This window comes from Rhopalosiphum padi, chromosome 1 (assembly GCF_020882245.1).
Source record: "Rhopalosiphum padi isolate XX-2018 chromosome 1, ASM2088224v1, whole genome shotgun sequence".
In the NCBI taxonomy this organism is placed as follows: domain Eukaryota; kingdom Metazoa; phylum Arthropoda; class Insecta; order Hemiptera; family Aphididae; genus Rhopalosiphum; species Rhopalosiphum padi.
Genome location: NC_083597.1, coordinates 79,349,608 through 79,375,055, shown reverse-complemented (window position 1 = coordinate 79,375,055; position 25,448 = coordinate 79,349,608). Strand labels below are relative to the sequence as shown.

At 26.6% G+C, this 25,448-nt stretch overlaps 1 protein-coding gene and 1 non-coding gene across 2 annotated transcripts in view; one reads left to right on the top strand and one right to left on the bottom strand.

Annotated features, from left to right (window-relative positions):
- Positions 1-337: 337 nt before the first annotated feature.
- Trnap-ugg (transfer RNA proline (anticodon UGG)) lies at positions 338-409 on the bottom strand. Its single transcript has one exon. It is a non-coding gene; the product is annotated as a tRNA-Pro (tRNA).
- Positions 410-16,925: 16,516 nt separating this feature from the next.
- The window catches only part of LOC132918137 (hypoxia-inducible factor 1-alpha-like), a 51,258-nt gene continuing 42,735 nt past the window's right edge, over positions 16,926-25,448 (top strand). Inside the window, exon 1 of the mRNA XM_060979249.1 lies at positions 16,926-17,304. Within this exon, the coding sequence (XP_060835232.1) occupies positions 17,273-17,304 (32 nt within the window). The 5' untranslated portion in view covers positions 16,926-17,272. The remainder of the gene's footprint in view (positions 17,305-25,448) is intronic.

Here is a 25,448-nt window from a genome sequence, read left to right as displayed (position 1 = left end):
CCCATATGAGTTGAGTGTTACAGTTATAAAAACACCATGTGAGAATGAAATATTGAAATCAACAAAAGACCATTACAAAATTTGTTTATTTTATATAAACTGTTCCACCTAACCACGTGTAAGAGTTTAATCTAAAACATTGCCCAGATCATAGATCCAATAAAAAACAAGAGAGAACATTTTCGACATATTAAATTCATAGAATGTGACATCATTGTATTTTATAAAAAAAAATGTCGTCCAATAGTACAAAATATTTAACAATTGTAGTTTATTAGTTCACAATACTTGTAATGAAAGTTGGTTTGGTTGGGTAAAAAAGTGATAAAAGTTTACTGGGCCTGTCCGGGATTTGAACCCGGGACCTCCTGCACCCAAAGCAGGAATCATACCCCTAGACCAACAGGCCACCCGACAGAAATTTTTAAAATACTGCCATTTAAAAGTGCTATTTTAAGAACAATTGAATTAAATTTTATACACATATAAATCGCTACAGGTTACTGCAAAAAAAGTTATGTATCATAATATTTTTCTTTCTCCGAAGCTTGGTAAAAAATTCGATTGAAAAGAAGGTAGGTAATGTTATTTGAATAAGTACAATGTATCTATAATTAAGAATTAAATTTTGTTTTAATACATATTGTCATATTGATGATGTACGAATTCGATGGGGGTTGTAACTAACTTAATCTACTCTAAAAGCTATAACAAAGGAGTGTAACGAAATAGTAATTTGCTATGGACTAGTTACTAGTTACTATTAAGAAAACATGACTTGTTTAACTCTGAAGAATTATCCATTGTTGGACTGAGAAATGTCACAACTCGCAATGAAAATTTAGTAAAACTAAAGTTGTTATATATTTGGACGTGCGTGGATATCTTTATAAATTAGGTACCTACATGGGCTATATGCCACATGGCCGCATATAATATTTGCAAATAATACCTACCTCGTCTAAAGGAACATAATATAATGTTTTAAATTTAAGTGTGACCTATCATTGTTTATTCTTATCTCGGAAAAACGCGGACGTTCGTATTCATATATATAATATTACCTATATAGATTACTTAAGTATCCACTAGAAAGAATTTATAGGTAGTTGCACGTTTGTCATTTAAAAAAAATTTGTACATAGACATGTACAACAAAAATAATATCTCATTAATCCTATTAAATTATTTTAATTGTAAGATTTTTCATTTCAGTGCTATAAATCATTAGTACTTACCTAGATATTTACATAATAAAAATGTCTTAAAACAAAGTAACTACCTACTTACTAATTAATCTGTTAACCTAAAGAACATGTAATTTTTTTTTTATTTTTGCATTTTATTATCATGTGCCATGTAGTGTTTGATATTGTGATTTAATTTGTTCAGTTCTTAAACTAAAATAACCTATTGAGTCGGTTTAAAACAACAACTTAATTTAAGTGGAACTAAGGCTTAAAATAGCTTCCGAAAAAAACTACAGTCGTTCCTACTTTCTTTTAGATATCTTACACATTAGGAGGTGAGGTACCTAATCGTGTAAAGCGTTGGTAAATTAACTATTTCCGAAATCGGTTTAAGAAAATTCTAATTTTGATACACTATAGTCGGTACTCGGTGATCATTATCTGCTCAAGTCCCTATACTCATTAGTCATTACTAGGGCCCGGATTTAAATGCACTTTAAACCATACAAATATGCTCTAAAAAATAGCCAAAAATGACCTTAAATGCCGTATATTTTTTTTATTCAATTTGTAATTTATAAATAAACAATAATCATTATTTATTATTTTTAATAAAAAAAAAAAAATTGAAAATTTGAAATGATGATTTGATGCTGACACGCTTACGGTTTGGCCGTTTTAGAGAAATATTATTCATTCTAAACATACCAAAATATAGATTAAAATGTATGTAAAATTAAAATTCTAAGAGCCTTTTGAACTTACTAAATTTTGAGCATTGCATTGAACAATAATATATTGTTTAATATTAATATGTTCAAACTCCAAAGATCTTCTATTTATCGTATGTTGAACAAATATGCATTAAAAACCAATAAAATGACCGAAAAATGCAAAATACAATTTGTAGCTTTGAAACCCTCATTACATGAAACGAATTATGTACTTAGAAAGCATTGTGTAAGATCAACCAAAAAAATATGCACTTTGCATTAAAATTCGGGCCCTAGTCATTACCAAGGTTAGGATTTTACAGCACTTACAAGTGCATAATTATGCCCTAGTGCCCTACAGTATTACCTTAAATATCACTAGTTAATAGTTATAGTCTTATAGATATACTAAAGGTATTCAAAATTAAATTTCTAATTTCAATTTTCTGAATCATATATGAAGCTATATACCTACTTTATATATATTTTAATGTAGGTACATTACATATGATTTGTATTTATATAATATAGTTTATATCTTATATGTTACGAAGAAAAAAGAAACTATAAAGTTCAATGAATTATGAGGTTCTATTTCTATATAAACATTTAAATTACTTTTGTCACCTTGACTGTAAAAAATAAAACTATAAAAATAGTTTTTAAAAAAAAACAAGCTGGAAAAAATTAATTTTCAAATTTAATATTTATGATTGCTTTTAATAATTATCATAATGTCTTCTAAAAGTCTTGAAGGTAAATCTATGTGATAATATATTTGTATATACCTATATATTATATTCATATTAGATAGACTAGACAATGCTTGACTATTAATTGGATAAATAATTTAAAAATTAAATTTACTTAACTATAAAAAAAAAATGAGTGTATAGACTAACTATAATAGTCTATAGTTAAAACTGTTAATTATTTTAATCGGGAATAGGTTTTGGTCTTTTTTTGGTAAAAATATTTTAATTTTTAAATTATGATAGGTATTTAAAATACTTATTTTGCTTAAAAATTAAAATATTGAAATAAACCAGCGCTTAAGCACATATAATGTCATTAACTTTGATCATAGATCAATACTCAATTTACTCCAATATTAAAACTATAAAATGCCGTGAAACTTCTGGATGAGTCGATGACAGAGGGTGTTAACGTCAAGTGGGAAGATGCGAAGAATCGGCGTGTTCTCTTGCTGGACAAAATAAATATATATATTTTTTTAATATATTTTAATACCTTCTTTAAATTCTTTTTTGTCATATTATTAAATTTATTTGAAGTTTTTGAATGAAAATATTCGATTTTGCGTATCGACTACCGCGATCGTATTCTTTAATACCTATACGTTTGAATTATGATGAGTTTATTTTTTTTCTAGCAACAAAGGCATAATAATAGTTTTAGTTTATTCTTGAGCATATTTTAACATTTTTGCAACATATCAGCGTATTTTGTAGATTTGGAATTTGAACTTATACAAATACTAATCCTGCTCATAACAATTCTTGACATTTCCTGTGATATCGTTACTGAGTTCAACTACACGATAAAGATATTTTTAATTATGAATACCTACCGACAATACTTATTATTGTTTAAAATAAAGAAAAGATTATTCTTGAAATTTCATTTATCACACGATTTGCTATGATTAATAACAATATACGGTAAAATACTATACGGTCTATACGCATACAAAAACATTACGATAGTACATATTATAATATAGGCGCGGATACAGGGGGGCTATGGGGGCTGAAGCCTCCCCCTTAAGCCTTAGGTACCTAGGTACTTAAAATATTTCAAATTTTAAACCTAATGCCTATGCTTTTATGTGCTTGAAGTAAATATTTTTATTTAGCCCCCCTTATTTAATTTCTAGATTCAGGCCTGTACATATTAATATATTATATAAAGGTATTTAATATAATTATGCAAACAAGGTTTAATTGGAGGGTATATATTATTATATTATACGTTTAGTTTAATATTTTGTTTCAATGTGGACTATACCTACCTAATTGAAATAAGCTTTTCAAACAAATTTAAAGTAATATATCTAATTAAAATTGTTAATTTTTGTTAGTCATAATCATAAATAATATATGAATAAAGTATAGGTTATAACCTATTATGATAGATAGGTACGTTACCTATACTGTGCAAATAAATAATATAAATATAAAATATATATTTATTTTATTTGATTACATGAAATAAAAACTGAAATTAAGAATCTAATTAGTGTGTGATTAAGCACAACGATAATATGATTTGCTCTGCAGCTACATATTCTTATCGCTCCGTCAATCTACTAATATAACAGGACGTACTATTAGTATATTTTATTTTTTATTATAATGATATTAATTAATATAAAAATAACAGATTATTCAATAATTATGTTTAGGCAGTTCCTGGCTTGCAGTGTATATATATTAATTATATTATAAACATAAAGTTAATATTTTTGTTATATACATTATTTATACGTACCTACAGTTTATTGATATTACAATATTATTGCCAATATACCTACGCACCTACGTATGAATACCATTGGGGGAGGGGGAAGTGATAGTTTTTAAGTAATATAAATTATAACAATACTCTGGCTAGAATAAACTTCATATCAAAATATTCAATAATACGAAAATGAGGAATGTTGCATTTGTCCCGGATAAATAATAATCTTTTTTACAATTAATGATCATAAAATATGATGTCTTATAAATTATTATAATTCAGTAGAAACTCGATTAACCGTCACTCTCTATCATCCGTCATTATCAAAGAAAAAAAGGTCTTATATTTCTCCGTATAAAATACGAAACATTGTTCAAAAAGCTCGATCCTCGAAAAAACAAAAGAAGATGACGGATTATTTTGTTTAGTACATATAGGTTTTATAATATTTTTGTATTAATATACCTATATTTATTTTACCCTAATTTTTTTATTATAATACACTTGTAAAATATACACGTTTTTGTGGAAAAATTTCTGCGAACCGTCATAGTCCCGGTAGGTATATAAATATAGTGTTTTATATTATTTACATTCGCCATTCGGTATAAACATAAAACAGTTATTATAATATTATATAAACCATTGTGTGTGTATGGTATATCGACATTAATAACTTTAATATACCTATCCGTCCTATTACCTATCTACCGCATTTCAATTTTACTAAAAACCTTTTATTGACCTCGTATTATTATAGTTATATTAATATTAACTAATATTATATCTGTCCTATGACCTATGTCCTATATATACTACTATAAAATATAGTAAGTTAAATTAACGATAATAATATAGTGAAATTGACTATAAATTATAATAAGTATATAGTTATATAGAGCTGCACTGATGCACTGTGAACTCCATAATATAGTATAGAAGTGAGTAAGTGACATAATATTCTTATGTCCATATACACATTATTATTATCTTGAATTATATTAATTTGTAATTTATATACCTACGAGGATTTTTCAGTTGATTTGTCAACTAATACCATATACTAGCTAGTAGCTACGCATATTATCAGTAGCGTAGCTGGACCTCAATCTAGGGTGCCAGGGGAGGGACTATTTAAAGTTTAAAGATTGTTATACAATATACACTACAAAATATCGTGAGTAATTAGGCTATAACGCCTATAACCGTGATTAAAACATCACCAATAAAAAATTTTCATGGGGGAGTATACACCCGTGCCCCCCTTAGCTACGCCACTACTGACTAATATATAATATTATATGAAAGTTAGAAGTGCCTAAAAAACTAACAATAAAAAAAGTATTTATTCAATTAATTATTCTTTTTGATAATATGTTCCAACACTAGGATATAAGTTCAAATAACTCTAACCTTTATGTTGTTTATCATTATATCTATTACATTTATTAGCAAACCTTCTATCTGTAATTTAAAACGCAATTATATTTAAATAAATTTTAATTGCAGTCTTAAACAGAAAATAATAGTTTTTCCAAAATGTCGATACACAAATATTGAAAACTTAATATATATTGTAATACGAGTATTTATTGGGTTAGATAAGCTTGTGGTTGTGAGTGGGTCGCTATAACCGCTTATTTTTTAACTGGAAAGCACGATTTATTGTTCTTAAATATTAAATAATACGACGATTTTCGCCTGTACAACGCACTCCACGTTGGCAATGAGAATTAAAAATAGGCAACATTGTCAAAATAGGATATATTGTCGATATTATGATATTCTATTATGGCAGATACAATAAATATAATATACATTATGTACTCTACATATAGATTTGTATTTAAAAAAAAAACGCGTTTCAGGTATTGCGTATGTTACCTATATTTATGTATATATATATATATATATACATATTACCTAACAACCTATCTATATATAATTGTGTATTGCTGTTATTCACTAATTAGGAAGTGCTGTTCGTGTGAGTATATATTATTTGATAATAAACAGAGGTAAATAAAAGGTACGTGCTTATTACTCGATCGTATTTTACAATTCGTATGTAGAGTATACAATGAATACTATATACATATTTTATTATATGTGTTTATGTTTAGCCAACGTAATTATATATATTTATATATTGTTGTACCTATATTAATATTATTACAATATGATATTTGTACACTCGATTTAGACGACGCACCTATATTTGTAAAAATAAATATTTTGCACGGTCGTATTACGACTCTGCATGGTCCATATTAATGCGATGAGCGTATACGATCTCGTACACGTTTCGTTTAAACCATCTCAAGGTAATTTTCTATCAGTCCGAAACACGATCGCATTGCCAACTTTCGGCGTTCATCGTAATCATACAATATATAGGGCACTATAATATTATAAGCGGGAGTTGATTTTAAGAAATAAATATCCTATGTATTATTTATTTAGGATTTATTTTTAATTAAAATAAGTATTGGTAAAAATCACAGCCTATTCTATAAGGATTTTTGTCTACCCTTCTAGGTATCACAGGTCACATTTATAACTCTACACTAAATATAAAAATATCATTTTTCATATAAATATAATAAAAATATATTAACATAATAATATAATTAATAAACTTTGCAAAAATGAATTTATTTTGACCAAAAAATTTTCAATAGTTTTTAATTGTAATTTTGCTGTGTAATATAAGTATAAAAAATACGTTTTTATAGTTTTAATTATATCTAAGAATGTAATATAATTTTGTATAAATAGAAAAGTAAAAAAATATATATTTTTCTTTATAAAAATATTCAAAGTCTTAACTTTAACAAAAACTTTTAAATTTTTTTTGTTGTATTTTCTTCTTTGTGACTATAGTTCAGGTACATGGAATTTATGTCTATGTCTTATAAATTATAATCGACTTCCGAAAAATAATTTTTTTAAATAATACTTATAACTGGTATAATAATTTAATATGTATAATACTTAAAATTTAAAAATCACTCTACTAACATAATTCCCACAAAATTATGGCATAGGTGGTTTTTGAAAAATATAATTTTCGAACCATTTCACCAACCTCATCACCCGTAATGGCGTAATGTTATTATCATAAACATTATCAACAACATAAAAATGTATTTCCAACAGCGCAAATATGTTCTCAATATCGCAAACAATGGTCAACAGCGCCTTACAATATACCCTGGACTAAAAATTAAAAATAGGTAAAACTTACCTAATTACCCCTTTTAATAAGTAAAAAAAAATCTTTATTTAAATAATAGCTGTCTTTCTAATAGATAAAAAGATTTATCTTTATATGTTTAATTCGTGAATGACGGTTTTTTAATTACAATACACATTATTTTTTTGTTTTTTGAAAATGCTACAATGTCTTTAAACGTTAATGCATAGTTTTCTACCATCAGTATCATCATGATTAATTGTCAGTACACAGTAATGACCAGTAGCGTACGCAGGATTTTAGTTGGGGTAGGGTTTTCACAATAGGTAGATCAGAGACACGGGGGAGGGGCTTCTAACGCTGATAACATAAAAATAAAAACATTGTTAATAGGTTTATCGTCTATGGTATAAACCCCCGCCCTGGTTGTAGGCCTAGACCTTCTATCAGTTATATCTACAACCGTGGTGTACTGTAAACATTGCCAAGTGTCACAAATGGCAGACGTACTTCAGCGATAATTTGGGGTTGGCAAATTGTTTCAGTTGTTTGTTCAAAAACCATAGTCTATAGGAAATAAACATATTATTTAATAAATAAAAAATTTTATGATGAAGAAGAAATTTCGGGGGGGGGGGGGGGGTTATAACCCTAAAACCCTACCCCTGCGTACGCCACTGGTAATGACAATGAATCCAATTTTTCTATTGTTAATGTGAGTTTTGTGTTTCAAGTGTATAGAAACAATAAACGTTAATGAAATAAATAATATATGATAAATATTTAAATAAATTATAAAATTAAGATATTACTGCAATATTAGCTATATTCATTTAACTGTTTATCATCCACAAAATCTTGTACTTAATATATAAATAATTTTATTTTACTGTATTTAAAAATTAAAATTTAAGATCTTGAAAAAAATCTTTAATGCTATTACTCGTACAACAGAATGTTACCAAAAAATTCAAAAAAATATTTGAAAAATTTTATTATAATTTATAATGGAAATAAAAGGAATTACTCTATATAGTTATTCTTTAACAGACTATATTGTTCTATGTAGCTATTCAAAATATTTAATCTAAATTGTAAACCATCACGGTAGTGCGTGGACCAAAACTCTAGGACAATTTTATTGAGTGGGAGAAGGTTATTTGTTTACATCATTTTTATTAATACATATAACCGGTCAAATAAATTATATTTTCTCGTCATTACTATAAGTTCTGGTGTTCACTCTTCTCATTTGACTATTCAGTATTCACAGGTCATAATTTGAATGAAGGTATTATTAAAATGTCGATAACTGAAGTTGGTTACAAGCTATTATATATAGGTGGAGCAATTCTTGTATCAGCAAACAGTTATGAAGAAATATATTCGTAATACTTTCGACAAAATGCTTTAACATTTATTGTTATCACTAATTAATTTATTCACTTGTAACACATCATTCTAGCAACACCAACTTTTGTAATTGCCGTCTGATGTCAATTAATTAAAATAAAATAAAAACATGCCTATACTATTTAAAGCTATTACATAACACTTTATTTTTAAAATAAAAAAATATTAATTTAGGTGGTTTTTTTATTATGGAAGACAACGTATTTTTAATTAATTTTTGAAACAAAATATTTTTTTGAGAACTTCAATGTAAACAAATATAATTTTGAATGAATACATTATACCTATAAATGAAGACAGTTTTGATAGTAACATAATATATATATAGTAAAATATGCATTTAATTTTGTTATAATATGCTAAATACCTATGCAATAAAAATATAATTAAATAATATGTACAATAAATGAATCGATAATTTCCAAAAAAAAAAAAAAAGCATTTCATATTTTTTAAATAAATTAAACAAAGATATTTCTCATTTAAGATAAATTATTTTTGATTAATGAAAACATTTTACGAAATTTAAATTAGGAGCGTGTATTATGATATGAAATTTAACCTTTTATGGACACTACCTTTAGTTATAATATCATAAAAAAACATATTTTTCATGTTTATGATGGTTTTTTGAATTCAATACTTTTTAAGATGCACTATAATCTATAATGCAACATACGCCTTGAAGTATGAAAGATGTGCTAAATAAAAAAAGTAAGCTAGTATGTACCGCTCTAGTGTCGAGTGGGTCAATATTATGAGTGTGTTAAATTTGAATTCAATGATATGTATATCGTTGTATACGAAAAACAATAATACTGAGCGGAAACTGTCCATCAGCCTCTAAAACTAACTACCTACTAAAGTACTAAGTATATAAGTATTTCATGATATGTTTTTTTGATTTAGTTAATGAAGTTATTAATCATAATAATCATTAATTAAAATAATTAATAATTTTCTATAAATAATTATAACACTGATTAAATACTGATAATATACAGTCATACAGATTATATAAAAAAAAACAATTATTAGAAAGTTAGTGCCCTCACTTTTCAATTATTAAAATAGATGTTACTCGTGCATGTGTTGCAAGTAGGAACCTACTGCGTAAAACGATATATGTATAAATTTGACTTCTATAATCCTAGCTATACCTAGTTGTCTTTATTGTTCTTATGCTTCGACAACTTTGGATATTACGATCAGGCTTGTCCGTCAGGCTTCAGTTACATAGATACAATTTTGAATATAACAACAAACTTATAAACTGTGATAAATTATGAAAGAACATCACGCCTGTATCGATTAAGTTAATACAAATTGTATAAAATATGAAATGTCCGTATTACCTATGATACATGCTATTTATGTTTTAATTTTGATGAAATGTGATCAAATAACCCGGTGATCTAAATTATCTGAAAAATATAGCCTGCAGAGTAGAAGCAATTGTTCTTATTCCCCTAAACAATTATTACTGAATACAAATATAAAGATACTAGATACTTACAAATATAATAAAGTAATTGATGTACAATATGTATATACACATTATATATTATATGTATGTATATTAATATTATTATGTAGGTATAAGCATACAGTATACCAGTTATTCCTGCAGAGGTTATTTGTATTTTATAAACTTTTATTGCTAACAGGTAAGAGGGTGGGAGAATTGTGATTTAAAAATTTGATAAGTTGTATTCTATATCTAACATTGGGCACATGATTTTTTCATCATTATATTTTTATTCATTGATTATATTTTTCAAATAGTACCTAAATATTTTAAGAAATACAACAATACAATACGTTACATAACACGTATCTATTGTCGTTGTAATAAAAGATTTATATTTATCTTATTACATTTAGACAGAGTTTAGACACAGAGTAGGTACAATGTTCATAATTTATTACTAATTAGTAATATTATACTTTCATATTTCTTAATTCAATCATGTTTAATTTACAATATCTATTTATAACATTTAAATGGTTACCTATTGAAAATGTTCACATTCGATGGCTGTCAAGTGTCCAAGTGTCAACCTCAACGCCATCGTATAGGTGCTAAATGACCGAAAATGAAAGAAAACTTCTATAGTTTAAATGATTTAATTTATTTAATTTATGTTATTATTATTTTACATTTCTGTGTCATATTTATTTTATAACTAATGCCTAGATGTATTATTTAGGTATATAAAAATTTAATTTATCTATCTATCTATATACTCGTATTTATATATAGGTATATGGGCATATCCGCATATACGCATATATATATATATAAATCAAATGCTGTTCCTTGGTAAACGCATAATTTGAAAAATGATTAACCAATATTGGTTTCATTATAATTTTCGTAATAGTCGAATAAGATTTTGCAGAAAGAAAAATTGGGAAAGTTATCAGGAAAATTGAAAAATTCAGGAAAAACTGAAAGCGTGTTTTTTTCGATGGGATTTTTGTATGAACTCGCGACCATATGAGCGTGCCGTATTATAGTTGAAGTTTGCATAGGTACCACGTAGAGGACTGTTGATAAAAATATTCATACATTAACTATTCTCAAAACATTCAAAACAACTACGTTTGTTGGATCATCTATATACTAGCTAGTGATGTGAGCAGATTTTCAGTTGTCAAAGTAATTAGTAGGCAGTTATTTTTATTTCTAAATATAATATAATTTATACTATACGACATACGCCATATTATATTAATATAATTTTTTGTCAAAATGAAACTAGTAAGTGGTGAGTCTATTTTTTAATATATAGTTGTTAATAGCGTTCCCAGAATGAAACTTTCGATATTGTCGCTATAATCCTTAAATATATAATAAAAAAGTAACATACGTGCAGAATTGCAGACTAATGACGAACAAATATATTGTGCCATTTTTCGCCATTTATTTAGTTACCTTGATGCGTACCACTATAAGTATTATAGACGATTAATATAATAGTTTATAAATATTAGGTATTTAATGAGGTTTCCTGTTATTAAAGGTTACGAGTTAACCAATACTACACAATTAAAATAATTACATTTATTAACACTTAATCACTATACTACAACTTACAATCCCGCCAATACCTACTATATGTATATTGTATGTCTATATAAAATAAGAAATATGAACAGTTATAGGTACACACTACACAGATATTAGGTACCCACTGTAATAATAGTAAAAGTGTTAAAATATTTTTCGCTTGATATTATCAATTATTATGTTTATAGTTGCAAGTTTATGAAATCATGTACTTAATATCCTATTTATTATTTATATTTCTGTAATTTTCTCAGAAGTGTTTAATGATATATTAAGCATAATATTTTCATATTATATTATATATTAAATATGCGAGTTTACTGCATATACCTCCGTTTAATATTTAATACTTCGATGATTTACCTACCACTTATTTCCGTATAATTTATATAATATAAATATACATATATTAATATATAGACACAATTAATACAAATCATTGAAGTATATTAAAACAAAGTAAGTATTAGAATCCCCCTAGACATCATAAACTAACTATAAATGATCATTTCTTTCAGAAATCTATATAAAAATTCAGTGTTTATAAATTATTATCATTGATTCTTTAGATAGACTTAGATAAAGAGAATATAAATTTGTTTTTAATCGTTTAATACAATTATTTATCTTACATTTTCATCTACAAATTTTACTATTGGATACATGTTTTTCCTCCTGTCTAGACCTAAATGAGTAAATAGTTAAATAAAGTGAAACTTCCATACAACGAAGTCGAATAAGCAACAAAAAAAAATTGTAATATGGAGAAATTCGTTAAATAAAATTACGTATTCATTAACAATGAAGGTCATAGTTCTTAAAAATATTTCGTTAAACGGAAAATTTCGTAAAATGGAAGTTCGTTATATGGAAGTTTCACTATAGTAGAATTTTTGGACCAAAAAATCAAATCCGCTGCAGCAACCTTTAGGCTATGGTCTATACTACTAATATAGGTAGTATATATTAGTATTATATACTATAATATAGTATTGAGAAGCATATTAAATAACTATTAAAATGTTAATGTGTATAAATTATTTGATACAATAAATTATATATTATAGTCTTGTATAGGTTCATGTAGATAATAATAATTAAAAATAAATATATTAGGCGTGCTTTATTATTTGTTGGTATAAAAATTTCTTAATATTATTATTTATTTATAACGCCAATTACTAATTACCAAAATGTTTAATGTGTTCGTACAACTAAACATATTATAAAACATTAATTATATAAATCTATCAAGATCAAAAATATCTAAAATTCTAAAGTAGGTTATAAATTTATTATAATATTATTACATCCAGGTATACAGCGTGTTTTTTGAAAGTCTATTAATTTAAATATCGAAATAATGAAACTTACATTATTCGGTGATTTTAAATTAGTACATTATAACGAATGGTATGAAGCGGGACACTCTGTATAGGTATATAATTCATAATTATGCGTGTTGTTATTCACAAATTGTTATAACAAAGGTCATACTGTGTACACTGTACAGATACTGTATAGTGCATACTATACAACATCGACATAATATCACGTATATGGTGTACATATAAAGATTTTAAAAATACATTATAGAGGACAGCAATAGGTACCAATGGTACCATAGTGGCTGTAATTCAGTATATTTTACTGGAAACTTAATAATATCAAGTATGTACCTACACTATTGTCTAACTATATAAATTATGTATAATATGTGTATAAAATTATATCTACTCGTAATTCTTATAAGTTATAATATACATTGGTAATTTAAAAGATAATCCTATTATATAGTCTATATAGGTACTTCATAATTAATATTAAATAAATAAACATACATACGTCATACAATGTAGTATTATATATTAGATCTAATCACGATAAAAACATTTATCTGCAGAAGTGCAGAACAATTATAAATTTATAAGTTATAATAATACATAATCATAACTAACATTTTGAGAATCATTAATGAATAATGAGGTTCATGCATTGCATCACGTGAATTATGTGTAGGTTATAAGTTTATAACTTATAAGTTAAAAAAGTTAAATATATTTAATGTATCTGTTTAACCTAAATAATTATTAATTTTCAATACAGGTATTAGGTATTTATGTATAATATTTTAGTATTTATTATTTAGTATAAATGTATAATATATTATACATATAAACGTTATTAGGAATGGACGGCTAGGGTATGCGGTATGCGCATGCTTAATGTTTAGCGTCCATAAATATTTTGTTAGCAACTCCAAATAACTTCATTATGTAGGTACCAGGTATACAAAACATACCCGTATATTAAATTTTATTTTTATTTAATTATACGACGAATAAAAATTGACTACCTACCAAGTAGCACAAAAAAGATTTTATCACTGTTAAATATTAAAAAACATTTAGTAAATAAATTAAAAACTGTCGATATTATTAATACTTGTAACAGAATAATTGACTTAATACAGATATAATTACATGTTATTGATGTTTTATTTAAATGATTAATTCATAACTTCAAAAGCTTTATATAACTTTAGCACCCCAAAATTTAAATTTTAGTTGCAACAATAATATGCTATATATAGAGAAGATTGATAGTTATATTAAATTCAATAGAAGAGAATTATTATTTATTAACATGCACTTGATAAGAAGTTTTTAAAAATTGTTCGTTGTCGGTCTATATAATATTTCACAATAATTGCGTATGTAGGTACTATTATGTAGTCTACTGGTTATTCTACTCGTAGTGACAACTCAGTAGTCACTATAATATTTAGATTGTTGTTGCACGGAAGTAAAAAATTTACTAAATCAATGTATAGTATGTAGGTACTTCATATTATATTTATCGTACACTAAATAGTACCTATAGACAATTTTTGTTTTAATCGATTCAATTTAATAATGATTTGAGGTTTCAATGTATCGCTATAGGTACCAACTGTGGATCCACTCTGATTCATATATCATAATTTTTTTTTTTAATTTAGGTACTAATAAATACTAAATTGTAAGTAGTAATTCTGTAAAAAAAAAAAAAATGTATTATACACCTATTATGTAGTTTATAGTGACTGCTGTATGCATCTTATAAGAACATCAGAATTTTAAGAATTATTAAAATAAAAGATTTACTAGGTACTAATTGTAACAGATATGAATATATCATAATAGTATGCAATTTTCTAAATATTAAAAGCTTTTTACTGTAAATTATTAAGCAGATGATTTTTACAATAATTTTGATTTATCTAAATGTATTTATAATTTATATGTTTTTATTGAAAAAGTAATTCAAAATATTTCTGTCCTGTGTCCTCAGACTGAAATTAAAATTTTCGGAAGATGTTAGGGAATTCAAAAATAAATTTTTTGATAATTTTTAGTACTCATTGTATGCTTGTGAAATACAACTTGCATTTTTTTAAATGACAACATTTGATATAAAATCAAAATTAATTGAATTACAAAAGTTGAAGTTCAATTATGTGAAATCGAATGGAAACTTAGAAAATCATAATAGGATGATCTTTGAAATTCGTTAAAAATATATATATTTAATATATAATCTTCCGAAAATAGTCAAAATCCTATTTCAATCCAAGGTCACCGGACAGAAATATTTCGTATTAACTTCAAAAGGAAATACATTATTATTATGGGGAGATTTGATGACATTGCTGCCTGCTGGTATTCATTATATAACTACTAGTACTACCATTATACTACATAATAGTGTAATAATTAATAGATACAATATAAAATACACGCTTAATGCTTAGTATAATAACATCAAGCTAAAATCGAATGACAATGTCACAAAAGAAAAAACCATAAGTATTAAGTATAGCCAGTATAGGCATCACAGATTGTCATCTAACCGGCCGTTTTTAGCGAATGATATTATTTTTGTCATTAATTGTACTATGTTGTATTGTTCTTTGTGTAATGTGTAGTTATCGGGCCAAAAAAAAAACTAGAACGAGCTCGCCGAAAATTTGAATGTAAATAAATAGCCGTGGGGTCGCACGACTCTTCAAGAGGGCATAGTTTCACGGCGATCGTAATTATTATGTTGCTGGCAACACTGGACCGGAACGTCTTTCGTCACTCAGTGGTTATCAGCAGAAGACTGCTGACGGGTAATGGGTAGTTTAGCAGAAAACAGTTGTAGTTGTAAGCACGGCTATAGACACTATAGTATCCATGCTTGTAAGTTGTGAGTAAGCACACGATAATACGATAATTACGATAAAGCAGACGGGACTACGGGAGTACTGCACTACAATATGAAAAAAAATCTCGCAGTACTCCTGTGATCGAGTTCAACACCCAGAACAATAACAATAAATAACAGCAAAGACGACGAATAAAGACAATCGTGACGTAGACTGCCACGTAATCATAATGACAATAATTTATAACAGTTGTTTTTTTTCTCAATAACGCGTGATTATGAACCGCAATGATCTACAACCGATCTATACACACAGTACAGATCGTTGATAACTTGGTGACTTTCGTAAATCGGCGTTTTTGCAAAAATAAAAACCATCACCACCACCGTGACTTGTACACGAGTCGACTGTATAGTGTCGTCTCGCCCGACGTACGGGTAACGCGGTAGGCAATCGTATCCGAGATTAATAAAAAATAAAAAAAACTGTTTAAAATCGACCAACGCGCTCAAAGCGCGCCGCGAGCTGCCGCAACCGGTTTCCATTTAACTGCAATTAAAAAGTCCGAGCCCGTCCCCTCCGATCAAACTGTGACCGTGTCTATGACCGTTTTTCGTGCAGGAGGGGGGGAAGGGTGACCGAAACTTTTACCGTCGTCGCGCGGGCCGGTCGCCGCCCGCAGTCAGTGCTCTCGCGATTGCCGTACGTTTGCGTTCGTAGTCTGTCGCGCTCGCGCGCGAGTCCCGACGAAATCGTTCTCGCCATAGGTATACCCGCACGCTCGGTGTGTCGGACGATATCAAAGTTTTTTTAGACAATTATAATTATTATTATTTTTATTATTATTACTGAGATAATTAATTACTGTTTACCGTCGCCTGGTCGCGTCATATTTCCACCGTGTTTCACGACGCGTATTCTCGTGAAAGTTTGTCCCGTCGTCGGCCGACGACGGTCCCCGAACCAAGTAGTGGCGCATCGTGCACGGCTCACTGTCGCGCGCCCGCCGCCGTTGCAATGGAAAACAAAAAACCCAAAGAGAAGCGAAGGTAAAACGTTAACCGTGACAAAACAATAATAAAATAAATAATAAAAAAAAATCATAACGTAACCGTTTAGAGGCCCGAGGGCTCGCGTGTGCGATCAACGAGGTCACGGCCCGGTGATCGTAATGGGTATCTCATATTGATATTATTATCGATAAATTGTTTCGTACGTGGATTGATCAATATCGATCAATATCGTTCTCCTCTTACTGTGCATTCGCTTCCGATGGGTGTTCGGTCCGTAAAATGATTTAGGATCTATAGATAGATATTATGTTTATATGAGATTGCACTAGTACATCACTACTCGCTTATATCAACAAGCATCAGCCATACCCTTTCTGTTTAGGTGGACCAATGACGGAGTTGTCATAATCTGCAAAGTTTATGTTATTGTTGTTGTTATTGTTATTGTTATTATCACCTAAATTGTAGATGATAACGCGTTACAACTGAACTATCTGTAGATTACTTTAATCTCAAGTATATTGTATGTTAAATGTTTTAAACGTAAACCCATATTAACCAGTTTTAGTGTTTAGCTGTTCTGAGGTTAAATACTCGAACGCGTTAGGATTGGAAAACGAAACGTGCTTGGTAGTATTCTTCAAATGCCATACATTTTAAGATTTTTTTGTCTTTTATAGTGTTTTATAATCATTTCTGTAACTATTTTGGAACTTTTTGTACTGTCAATGATGTTCATCAATTTTTTCTATGTATGTTGTGTAAGTAGGCTATATTATACTAGATCATGATTTAAATTCTAAATTTATCATTTGAATATTTTAGTCAAATTATTGCTGGAAATGTGTTGGTCCAAACTGGTGTAAAATTATCCCCCACCAGGATAATGAACTATGTCAATGACATGGTCCAAACATACCAATGCTTTTTTTTCATACCAGTTTGGGTGAACAAGTTTCTAGTTGGTTTTTGTCTGATTAGTGATTTCTATTGTCTGTAAAAATAATGATAAGAAATAATGTAACTGAGACGTATTTATTCTAGTATAGTTGGAGCCAATCGAGTTACATATCATAGTTTGAAAACTACTTTGAAGTACCTACTTTGAACAGTAAGAAACTTGTAGATAAAACAATAATTTATTAAACATCATTCCTATTTTAATGTGTTTAACCGACCTATTGTGTTATATTAAGAACATTATGCTTGAGTGGATTTTAATTGTATAGGAAAATTATATCACTTATAGATTAAAATGTTAGAATGTAATTTGCTTATTTGCAATATTATTCTCATTTAACTATTTATGTTACACTATTTTTGTCTAATCAACCAAAAACATTTGCCTGGAGGTAGATAAGTATATAAAATATACATACTGTCAGAAAACAATTTAAATGAGTAAATACCATTACATATGATAATTAATAAAATAATTAGGCTAATAGGCATAGTGGTTTAAGAGTTGGATAATGATTTTCATTCTATAACATGGGTTTCTATTATATACCTACTACTTATATTGAGTATTTGGATAATCTTTTACATTGATTATGCCAAGTTACATTTTAAGAAAAGGGTGATTTTATAGGGCGAACAATAGGTACTGTTATGAATATATGAATAATATAATGTAACTACAAATTATAAAGTATAGAACTTAGTTATTATTTAATATGTTCTATAAATAGTCCAGAGCCCTAAAAATTACAGATAACATTTTTAGAATTGAATTAAAGATAAAATAATTTGGCTATCACTTCAATCTAGATAAAACTTCCAATTTGTTCAAAATGAGTAGCGAATACTTTATTAATAAAGAAAAATAATAATAGAAACTCAGAAAGATTGTTATATATTTAGCAATTTATCAATTCAATTTTTAGAAACTTTAGAGGACATTACCCTCACATGTGATGTATCTGTCTTACAAACATACAACTTAGGTAACAAATTTGTGTTCAGTAGAATCAATTATGTATTGTTATTTGTTAGATTTAATATGAGAGTAAATTCACCTATTATCAAAGTTAAAGATAAGAACATTACCAATCTGTCCTTAAGTGTTGGTTTTATTTGATCTTTAAATTTTTAAGCTAGAAATGAGCATTTTCAAGTTGTAATATTTACAATACTCATATTTTGTTTAAAAATTATATAAAGAAAAAACCATTTCTTAAGCACAGGTAGTGTTCTTACCTTTAACTCATAGGTTAGTTTAATCTAATATCAAAGCAAGAATTAAAACTAACAATATAATTGTTTCCACTGAACGCAAATTTGCTATATTGAATATTAGTAAGACGCAACACTTGTGAGGGTAGCTTATTAGTAAATATTTTAATTCTGAATAAGTTGGTAAATAATAAGTATAGATACAGAATAATATGTATATTACCATAAAATGTAGATATTAATTATGTTATTCAACATAAATTTAAGCGATTTAGGTATTTATTTTGATATTAAATTAAATTTTAACTTTCACATTAAATAAAATTAGAAATTTAGCATTTTCAAAATTAAATTTTTTAAAACTTTGTTTTTTAGAATTTAGTTATTAGAAGGTCTTAAACAATTGTCTTAAAAGTTAATACCTTTTGGTGTGTTCTGATCTTAATATGCTAGGTATCTACATTAATTTGGTCCCCTAACATAATTTTTCATACTCATATAGAATTAATACAAAACTATTTATTTTATGTTGTATTTCTTTTTAATGCACTGTTCAGAAACTACCACATTTTTCATTGGTATGATGGTTTCTCCAAAAAAATCAACTAAATGTTTCTTACTCAATATTCCTTTATAAATTATTTCATGATACACTGAACGGTTCTCATAAATGAAGATATATTTTTAGCTATAAGTTATGTTTAGACTGAGTATTTTTTATTTCTCCAGATAACACTTTCACAAATTATACTAATTTAGATTTTTTAATAAGACAAATACAAATAATAAGTTTGATTATTGAGATAATAACACAATGTTTAATCTAAAAATCTTGATATAGAGCTATAAACTTATAATCAGTTTATAATTTTAATTTAATGTGTATTTTAAATAAACATTTATCAAATAAAAATAATGAAAATTTCTTAAGGTTTACACAAACTTAAACTTTTTAAAATCTTACTAAGTATGTGTGAAATATATTGATAATACTGTGATGGGTTTTGATATTAATAATATGTTAACTGTCACTTGTCAATTTATTGAAGTTGACATCTAATCAGTGGTACAATGTGCAACTACAACTTATGTTGCTCTACAGGCTAAAATATATTTTCATTATATATTTGTAGTATAGATGATCTAGTTATGCCCAGGTTAACTAATGTTAAGCATAGTTTAGTTGGCATCTGTAGTATTCGTTATTTGAATGAATAATTTTTTTGGCACAAGTTTGTTCCATTGAAAATAATCATACGTTAGGTACATATTCTAAGTATTTTGTGATAAATAATTCACCTTAAATTATCGTAAATTATAGTTATGTTTTTGATTTCTAAGTGTGACATAAAAGTAGATAGCAAAGTAAAATATGTTTAGATTCTTGAGATAAGTATTGCCCAACTAAATAATATATTTCTAATAATTAATAAGGAGCTGCCATTTCAGCATTTGTTTTTTCTGTTTATCCCCCATATTATATAGAAACAAAAATATTCTATATTTCCATGTTCACGACTCTTTGGTTCAGTTTAGGGAAAAAGCAACTATTCAATATTTTATAAAACAGAATATTTCCTGTGCATTGACCAAATAGATTTTTAATAATTAAATTTTTTATAAATATAAGCATGTTTTGATTTAAAATAGGTAATTGATTATTTTTAATCATTAATAAGTAATAACTTATAAAAAAAAATGTAAATGTTAAAAATCTATCCAGTAAATGCACAGGAAATATTCTTTATAAAATATATATTAGGTGCCTTTACCCTGAACTGAACTGAAGAGTTGTAATCACGGAAGTACGGAATATCTTAGTTACATAACTTCCATATTATGACCATATTTCAAATTTATCATTAGGTACGTTTTTTTATCACAATATTGTTTATGAATAGATATGAGCGAGGATATGAGTTAATTTTGTTTAATTAACTACTGATTTAATAATAAAAAAAAAAATTAAAATTAAAATTTGTCTCAATTTATAGATAACCTGATTTAAAGATTAGATAAGCAAAAACAATATTCTTTTTAAGTTAGTATTTTAAATATGCATATAATAGGTAGGACATACATTGTTTTATTAAAATATATTAATGCTCTGAAATCCATTCAATCACCACTTTCCATGTAGACAGTTTGGCCCATGTTCAGAATTTTTCTATGAATTTTCTTTTATTCACCAAATTAACCAATTAATTAATTTATACTGTTTAGGTATTTGTTTAATTATTAATAATCATGATGTGAAGCAGTTAAATATTTTAGACTATTTGGTATATTATGGTAACATGATAATCACACGGTTTACTCAGAACATGGTGGTAGTAAAGTAGTACTTTTATTGTTTTTTGAAATCAAAACCAAACCATTTTTTAGTAAATGTATAAAACTGTATACATCACTAAAAATTTAATTTTTGAAATAAGTAATAAAAATATTCATACATTTTAACCCATTAATTATATTTTGCATTTATAATTCCAATTTTGCTTCAATAGATATAAGACTCAAATTGTATTGTTTTCATGTAGTGTTGTAGACATTTTACTACACATCCATCTGAATTCCATCATAATTTTTAATAAAGATCTCATCAATTACCTACCTAATCTATGTTTATTAATATTTAAACTAATTTATAATTTTAATTATATAAAGAATTTACCAACCTTTTTTTTCCAATTTAAACAACAAGGGAGCCATTGCTTAAACATTAATACTTTGTTGTAAATATGTATTTTAACTAAAAATATATATAACTTATCTTATACCTATTTAATCTCATAAATCATAATTTATTTTTTTATTTTTTTATAATAACATATTATACCTATATATAAATTTAATTTATTATTATAGATAGTTAAGAGGCTATTAAACAAAAAAATTAATTTAATATGTATTAGGTAGGTACCTACCTACAATTATAGCTACGTTTATATTTAAGTTATATAACGAGTATGGTCTCAACCACTGATTTTTTTTGCATATTTCCTCATTTCTAGGTCATATATTTCAAATAGCAATATAAAAATTTGTCTTGTTAGATTAGATATAAGTTTAAAAGTCCGTAGTGTTCCTAATGAATTTCATTGCACATTTTTTTTGTTTTAGTGTAGAAGTAGAGACTCCCTGCCCTAATGGTATTGGTCTCATATTCATATTAGCCCTTAGCCCATCACACATATTTAAGTAATAACAAAAGATTCAAGAACTCTCCAGCTAGTAAAAAACTGATATTCTAGATAATATATTAATATATCAATATAGATAAGTATATATATATATATATTGTTGAATTTGTGAATATTATACATTAATAATATAGGTACATTTGTGTATGTTTCTATTGTATTAACTTATATATTTTTAAAGCCAATTATAAAATATAGTGATAGATAATTTAGTAACTTACCTTCGTATTTTAATTGTTAAAATGAAATATTTTTACTTATGGGTTACTATTAACTAGATAATTTATTAGTAATTGCTTAAACTAAAAGTTAAGTTCCCTACTGTTTTAAAATTAAAAGATCATTTAAAATATTTTCATACATATTTTTTGAAAAACGTTGTATAGTTATGATTATTAGAAGATTTGATTACATTTTTATAATATTGATGTTAAATGCATGCAACATGTAGGTAATATAAATATGTCACTAGACACATGTTTTATTTATTAATTTTTCCTTCTTTTGTGGATTTTTATTTATGTATTACTTTTAATCATGATAACTCTTGAATAGTAAAGTACCTACCAAACTTTATTTTCACGACTCTAAATCATAATATATAATCAGAAACTTATAACTTATTAGGTAAATAGCTCATCTATTAATAACAATACTGCAGTTGTGTAACAGTATAATTCAATACAATTCAAAAGAAGCATGCAGATTAGTAGATTAGAAGCTGATAGTTGATGTAGGCTGGTACAGGGGTTTGGGCCTTTGGATTACTCTACCAAATGTTTTGGAAAAGAGTAGCATGAATTGATAAAATTATTTATTTATATAATGTGGCTCCATGTTTTGATATTGAAATGAAATTCACCAAAAATTGTATTGCTTAAAATAATAATATAATACAAATTAAAGAACATATGTAGGTATAAATGAGTAAGTGACTAATATTATATTTTAGGTCCGGTAACAGGTTTTAAATTTCAATGAAGCTTTAGTCTCAAAATAGTGATGCCTTAATTTGACACCCTAAGCTGTTAATTTGTGCAACTAAGTTTAAAATATCGGGGGGCTTCAGCCCCTTTTTAATTTACTTACTTTCATGCTTTCCAAAAAACTAGGAGGATCGTCTGGGTTATTTTCATTTCCAATAGTACCAACTGTACGAGTAAAACTGGAAACTTTTTTTGTATATTAAAAATACTAAATAAGTTTTTTGTTCATTTTTAATCACCAAAATAAAACTAAAATATAGGACGGCGACCGCTGTAATGCCGCTGGCCGCTACTACATGTCCGCATAATGTTTATTAGATAAAAATATTATTATTAAATTACATAATATTGCAAAATAAACAGAGCCGTGCCGTTAAGATTGACGCCCAGGGCAAAATTAAAAATATTCGCCCTCTATTTTATTTAAATATTTCAATTTTTTTGGCGCTCCTTTAAACCATGTGCCTGGGGCGCATGCCCGCTAGGCCCTTCACGGCACGGCTCTGAAAATAAACATAAATATTTTATATTTATACAATTTACTGTTGAATAATTTTCGATGTCATATTGATAGGATGTCTCTCACAATATTATACTTATATTATTATTAAATCTTAAATAGTTAAAACAATTTGTGAGACTAAAATACATTTTTAGAGGCTAAGTCCCCCTTAGTTGCGCCAATGGGGCTAGTCCACCTTCTTGTGGGAGTTATGACTTAAGTTACATAATCATTTTTTGAGGTCCTAAATTTTGTTCAAGTGTATTTAAAATTGAATTATTGTAGCATAATAATATTTTATAATTAAACATAAATAAATTATATAAAATACGAATATCACTCTTCTATGCGTTTATAGTACACAATAATGGGACTTCAAACTAATAATAATAGAAACGGGAAACAACTGCCCACTAAAACCTCCCTAGTACACTATAGTCTAAACCAATGTTTCTCAACCTTTGTGTTTTGGTGATACAATAAATATATAAGAATAATGGGTAATAAAAATATAAAATATAAAATATGTAAAATATATCGATAATAGAACGAATTTTTAACTATCATAGAAATTATATAAATACCCATTAGTTTTTGTAAATCGTATCTAAAATGATTGAATATTTTGTGTCATTTAATACGTATACTTCGTGACATATTTGGATTTATTCGGCGACACATTATTGGTTAAAGAACAACGGTTTAAATTATTAAACATTAATAATTAATTGTTATCAAACAAATCTAATAATTGCCAGTTCGAAAAAAAATGTGAACCAAATCACGATTACCCATGTTTTATTTTATCAAGCTAAAAAAAATAAAAGGGTAAGTCCTACAACATTGAAGTAAAATTTTCTATATAACTTTCCCTTATCTAGGGCCCTAACAACTTGTTTGGCTGTTACTTATTTATTTTATATAATGAATTTATCTAATAATTATGAGTTATGACCCGGAAGTTTATTATGCGTTTGTACACTAAATAAATTATTTGATCAATAACAAACCGGTTTGAGTTAAATTTTAAAGTGCAATATTATTAAAAATTTCAGATTTTTTTACTTGTATGCAATATTTGTCTAAATAAAAATAATTAGTAGTTGAAAATGGAAACAAATATCTTTTTCTAGACCATTAGGCAAATAGTAAATCAACAATATTTGTTATAATATAAAATAAAATATATTATATTTACTTAAAAATAGAAATTTTAATTAATTCTTTTAAGGTGTAACTTTCAAGGTTTTTGATTACTGTTTCTCAGAAAACCAATTAATATTTTATTATTATATATGTATACTTAGTACGTAC